We start from the raw sequence: 6,335 nt of genomic DNA on the forward strand, positions 1-6,335 counted from the left end.
CAACATTGCTATGTGACAATTTAAATGCCGTTTGGTTGTCCTACAATTTGATTCTTCATGCCCACACAAAACATATTGAATTTGATTTTTCATTTTATACGAGAAAGAATAATCTCAAAGAAACTACTCATTTAACATGTTCTTGTTACTGCTCAAATAGAAGACACCTTAACCATGCTTCTCGGTATCTCTGCATTTCAGAATCTCAGGTCAATGCTCAAGATTACTCCTTATAAGTGCCTTTGAATGTAAGAGTTAGGCTTTCTTATAAAGTATTAGTTTGCCGTATAGAATTGGATGTATATATAAATGTAGATTAGTATCAGTTTAAGTCAATAAATCCTTTAATATACGATTTTATTGATGAAAAGTGGCTTTTACTGTAAAAAAGAATTCTTTAAATGATATTCGGACTTCTACATTTATGTAGCAACATAACAACACTTAAAACGATTAAGATTAGAAACAATTATGATTGTTTGATTGATCACTCGATAAAAATTTCTCTTAATTAATGGCACAATATATCTTATTGAGGCATAACTTGATATAAATAAGGTTTCTTTTCTGATGATAATCATGAAATTAAAAATTCAAGTTATATCCCAAAATAATAAGAAAAACTGTTTAACTTTTAGTCTTATTTAATGTATCAATTAATAAGGATGCCAAATTGATTAATAATGTAGAAACACAATAAGAAGTATCTAACACATGTCATTTAATGCTCCTAATTGATTTGTTTACTTGTAATTGATTAAAGTGGTTTTTTTTAATCGATTAGTTATTGCAAAACAACAACTAATCATTTTAACAATCCAAATTGTCAATCCTTAAGAGCTAACATTAATCAACACTATATTTTAAAATTTAGGTTAACTCCTATTTCATTTTATTATTTTCTAATGAACTTTAGCTTTGATGTAGAGGAGTGGGTTTTTAGTAGACGGAGTGGATATGAATTTATAAAGTGAATACTTTAAGTGAATGAATGAGTGAAGAATTATTTGAATGTGTGAATGAGAGAAAACACATGGAATTATGCATATTGTATTTTATATAGTGTGTCTAGTGTCATTCGGTATGATTGGACGTCATAGGTGGGATTCTGTCTGATTATATCATATTCGATTGTGGTAAACGCTATGAAGCACTAATACCTTGGTGTGCTTGTTCTTTGACTAATACTCATTGTAATTGAACTTTACTATCTTTTGATTTGTCATCGATAAGAACGACTCCGAGTCAGTTTTGTAAATCTTTCATCTAAAAGTGAGAGATATTTTACACTTATAAATATCAAATAATAATAAAGTTGAACATATAAAAATAAAAGAGTTAATTTGAAAGAGCGTACATTTAAAGCTACCTTAATTATGAACAAAGGTATTGCAATTCCACATACATCCCATCATATAGAGCATTTCAATCCCCTCCCCTCCATTTTCATATTTTGAAATGAAAAAAAAATGTAAAAGACAAATATGAAGCTAGACTTTAATGGACATATAGATACATCCAAAGGATATAGAATAGGAGTATATATCACAACTTTTACCCTATTTGGTAACTAACAAGTGACTTAAATTCTAATTTTAACATAAACTAATATTTTAAGCATATCTTTTTCATCACAAACTCCTAGCCAACATTTCTTGATACCTCCTACAAGACTCCTCCATTTCAACCTTGAATTTTTCATGACAGTTTGCAATGAACATTTCTGCCAACCTATCAACATCCTTAATAATCCCCTCATCCTTTTCATTCCCCTTATTTCTATCACCATCAATATCAGTACTCTCCTCAAGCCATTGCAGATATCCTGCAAGCTCAAAGTCGTGACAACAATCACGATTCTGAACTTGCTCACCTAAAATAAGAGCTTTAGGCAACCCTTCATAAACTCGAGATGGAACCGGCATAACGTGAGAATTAGATCTTGAAGACCAATTATAGTGAAGCCTAAATGACCCCATAATAATCTTTTTTCTCTTGTTGCAATGTTTTTTATTTGAAGGATAAGAGAAGTTAGTATTGGATTTTTTGTTCCTAAGAATGTTAACTAAAGTAGATTTGACTTTGGATAGTGCACTAATAATACGGTAGATGCTAGAAACTATGAGAGCGTGGATAAGTTTTTTGATCTTTGTTGAGGTAAGAGCTAAAGATGATGAAGAAGAAGAGTTTGAGATATTGAAACTAGAAGGGATAGGCATTTTGAGAATTGAGTGCTTTTTGTGATTGGATCGATATGAAATTTAAATGGGATTGTAAACTAGTTTTTGTTACTAATTTGCCCCTTGACTTTTGTTTATTTAAAGAATATGCCATTGGGGAACTTTGGTGGAAAATTCAAACCATGTGATTTTCTTTTGTTTGTATTGTATGAAGGGATGAGTTAACAACACTTTGTTCTTGTTGGCTTAAAAAATGTATGGTTTGTCATTTTGGAACGTCATGCACATTTCACTATAATTAATTACTAACTTCATTTTATATTAATTATTAATAGTACACTGAGATTTTGGTTCCTTCAAAAGTATATTGCTTTTGGGTTAATGATTGATGTATAGTATAAAATTTTATTTTGAAACACCGAAATATCGTTTAGCAAATGGGTTTTAAAACTGATCATTAGTGCTACTAAGTTCTCCATACCATTTTAGAGTATATAGTGAGATCTTGTATCATAAGGAAGTTCAATCAAAAAGTTCAGTTGAGTTTTTATAGTCGAATGAAGTTCAATCAAATAAAAAACAATTGAATATGAGATATGTGAACCTTTCTCAGATTGTTTGTTATATATAAAATTTGCATTTTGGAATCCAAACTGCAAAGATGTCCTCGAAGCTAATATAAGCAACTCTTAGTTCGGAAGGTATAAAAACCCCTTGAAACACTACTCTCCGTCTGATTTCAAATATGCCGTACAAATCCCGAACAAGTAAAAGAGGTTATGGATTTAAAAGGAAGTTGTCAAATAGTCTAAAGAAGAAGCTTGTACAAGAAGTTTCTACTAGATTGTTTAAGAGTGGTTACGAGGCAAGTGACATTCATGCTAGGAGGAAGTTAATTTTTTGCTTTCTATAACTAAGTAAAAAAAATCCATTGTTGGGGAAGTCTTAGGTAGTTTAATCTAGCATAAATATTACATAAAAAATTTATATCTATATACAAATTTGATAACTCTTTTATTCATGATCCTGATCCGTGAGATGTGATCATCGATCTATCTATATAACAATTTCAATATTTTATTGTTATCCCACTTCACAATAAAGTTTGATTACAAATATTTAAAGGATAATCTCCTTACACTTAATGGAGTCTTACGATTAATTCATATTTAATATTTTATCAAATGGACTAATTACTCTAAGGAATTTATTACTTTAGAAAAATAAACATAATAGAAAATGTATTATTATTATTATTATTATTATTATTATTATTATTATTATTATTATTATTATTATTTATAAATAATTCGATATAAGTAGTAAGTTCTAATAAAATTATTGGTCTATAAGACTTATACCAACATTGACTTGACTGTCCTTTCTTCGAAGTTGAGTTTTGCATAACATATCTTTATTAATTTTGGATATGTTGGTTATGACTTTTTGAAGAAGCAATCTTTGAGTAAGGATAACTAAGATTTTCGGAGAAGTCAAAGATTCTAAAATACTTTTCATATAGATAAGTAACTTTGAAAACATGGAGGCCGAGAAGGCAATTGTCATGAAAAATTTCTTAAGATTTGGATGAGTGGCCATTTGAAGATGGGTTCCAACGATAATTCATAGATGCCATTCTGATGATGATATTAGCAACGAGAAGTAGGACAAAAAGGAAAACAAAGAGAGAGAATAATCTATGAGATGAATAAAATAGAGGAGCGACCGTATCTTTTATAGTCATCTTAAAAAACATTTTGAATTTCATTTGGTCAAAAAGATATATGAATGTTTAGTGATATTTGAAAACAAAGTTATTGATTTGAGAAAGTTGCTGAAAAAGGCTCCTTAATCGATTAAATGTTCTCCTAATAATTAAAATCTTAATGATGATTGATTCTTGCATTAACTTTGAACCAAAATCGATTTGTCACCGAGATTTTATGCAAATTTGTTCTTTTAATCAATTTGATTTGGCTCTAGGACGCTAAATTTGAAAAAGAAAAAAGTCTTAATCGATTAACAATGTTGGTTTAATCGATTAAAATGTGATTTTTCAGCTACCTTGATTCACTTGGTCTTGAGATGACTTTGGCCTTAGATTTTTCTTTTGGCACCTTCTTCTTTTAGGCATCATACCCTGTTTTGTTATAACTTTATTTTTCAATCAAAAGTTTATAAGAAAGGATAAATAAAATATCTATGAAATAATTCAGCACTTGTAGAATAACTGGAGTTTTCCGAATTTATTCTCTACCAAGTGATTTATCTTAAACCACACAAATTTGAGAGCATATCTCTTCCCTTTTGTCAAATTGGAAACAAACTTAATTCTATTTGTTTTTGCATCTCTTTATATTATTGATATTAGAGATAAAATTTTAAATTTCATCTCCTCTTTGTTGAGGTTCCTTTCCAAAATTATTTACCCAAAAAATCTCTTACAAATAATTCTTTGAACAATAGATTATCTTTCATTGTGGAATCTTTATATTCATGCTTTACACAAGTTTTTCTGATTTGAAATTTTGGTCTCTGAAGTTACAAAGCATCCTTGCTAAACAAATCAAGTTTTTTATCTTTGGTATCCAAATCTTTATAGGTACTTTAGTTTTAGTATATTTAAGATGTCTTGAGTCATTGGAGATGCATCCATTTGACCATCTTAAATAATGCATTTTGGTGAAACAACAAGGTTCAATATGATCATGATTACGACAAAAAATGTATTTATAAATAATTTAATTTAGTTTCTTATTTGCATGACATTTATGTATATACGATTTAACATTATTATTAGGTTGATGAACTAAGTTTACTTTGTTACACGAAAATCCTTGGTTTGATAAAATAATATCAAGATTATCTTTTCATTTAGTAAGCTTACTTAGGGTTTCATGCAAGCTTTCAATATCACTTTTCGTGAATTTCATGTTTCACGTCTATTTTATTTTAGCGTTTGTCATTGAATCACATTTTTTGATCATTAATCTTATCGTTTTTACTTTCAACAGCATTGACATGATTATGAAATTCTATAATATTTCCTTCAAGCTCATCGTTTATCTTACTAAGCTTAACACTTAAATAAAACAATTGCTTGTAAGATGGTGTAATCACCTCTTGTCGACTTCACATGTAGCTTTAAAGCCAAAACTTACCTCTTAGTCTAATTATTATATTGATTCTTTATAATATACTTCATGAGAATCTTCGGGTGAGATTTAAGATGAATCTTCGGATGATGATTCAGTTGTTTGTCCAACTAATTCTTCATATGTTGTTATAAACTTATCGTATGATGGAACAAACTTCTCATATGATTCTTCTTTTGATTATTCTTTAGAAGATTCTTTATATATTGTTAGAGTCTTTTCATACGATGCTTTTGGTGAAGATGTTTCAAATTTTTCTTCATGTAATTCTGATGATGATTCTTCAAATGTATACGAGTTTTCCTTTTTTGATATTCTCTTCATCTTTAAGAAATAAGATCAATTCTTTTAGTTTTTCTATGATCTTCTTCTTAGTTGATCTATCTTAAAAATCATCAAGAACTTCCGTATCTTTGTAGTCAATTGTTAGATCAAATTTCTTACATGAGTTATAGACTCTTATATATTCGTTAAATACAACACTTTTGAAATTATTTCCAAGAGTTTTGATATTTGAGAACCATCTTTGAAGATTGGCTTCATTGTGACTTGGTGTCTCAGCTTCTTGGATAAGTGTGTTCATTCTTTCTTTTTCCATCTCAGTTGTAACTTTATAGATTTGTTTAAGGATGTATCACACTTCTTTAGTCTTGCGGAAATTAAACACATAATAGTACTCTTAAGTTTTTAATGCACTTTTCATCAAATATTTAGGTTGAAACTCTTGTTGCACTTTTCTCTTTTCTTCTTTGGTCCACAAATTTCTTTATTTGTTAACTAATTCATTATTTTAAAAAATAAGTATGAACAAAAGGACCATTTAAAACATAACTCCATAAATCACAATCAACAGAATAAAAAAATATATTTTCTCTTTCCATAATGTAAACCTTTCACCATCAAACAGTGGAGACGAGTTCATGAAAAGTATCTAATTAAAAGAATAAGTATTTAAAGTCATCATACTCTCTCCTGAGACGATTAGTCTTATAACAAGAAT

The 6,335-nt window shown here is 28.8% G+C and overlaps 1 protein-coding gene across 1 annotated transcript; it reads right to left on the bottom strand.

The window, feature by feature from the left end:
- Nucleotides 1-1,297: 1,297 nt before the first annotated feature.
- On the bottom strand, nucleotides 1,298-2,229 carry LOC127092936 (uncharacterized). Its single transcript, XM_051031829.1, has one exon. It carries the CDS (start codon nucleotides 2,217-2,219, stop codon nucleotides 1,632-1,634), a length of 588 nt encoding a protein of 195 aa, XP_050887786.1. The 5' UTR covers nucleotides 2,220-2,229; the 3' UTR covers nucleotides 1,298-1,631.
- Between the last annotated feature and the right edge of the window lie 4,106 nt (nucleotides 2,230-6,335).

The sequence above is a fragment of the Lathyrus oleraceus genome, chromosome 6 (genome assembly GCF_024323335.1).
Source record: "Lathyrus oleraceus cultivar Zhongwan6 chromosome 6, CAAS_Psat_ZW6_1.0, whole genome shotgun sequence".
Taxonomy (NCBI): Eukaryota; Viridiplantae; Streptophyta; class Magnoliopsida; order Fabales; family Fabaceae; genus Lathyrus; species Lathyrus oleraceus.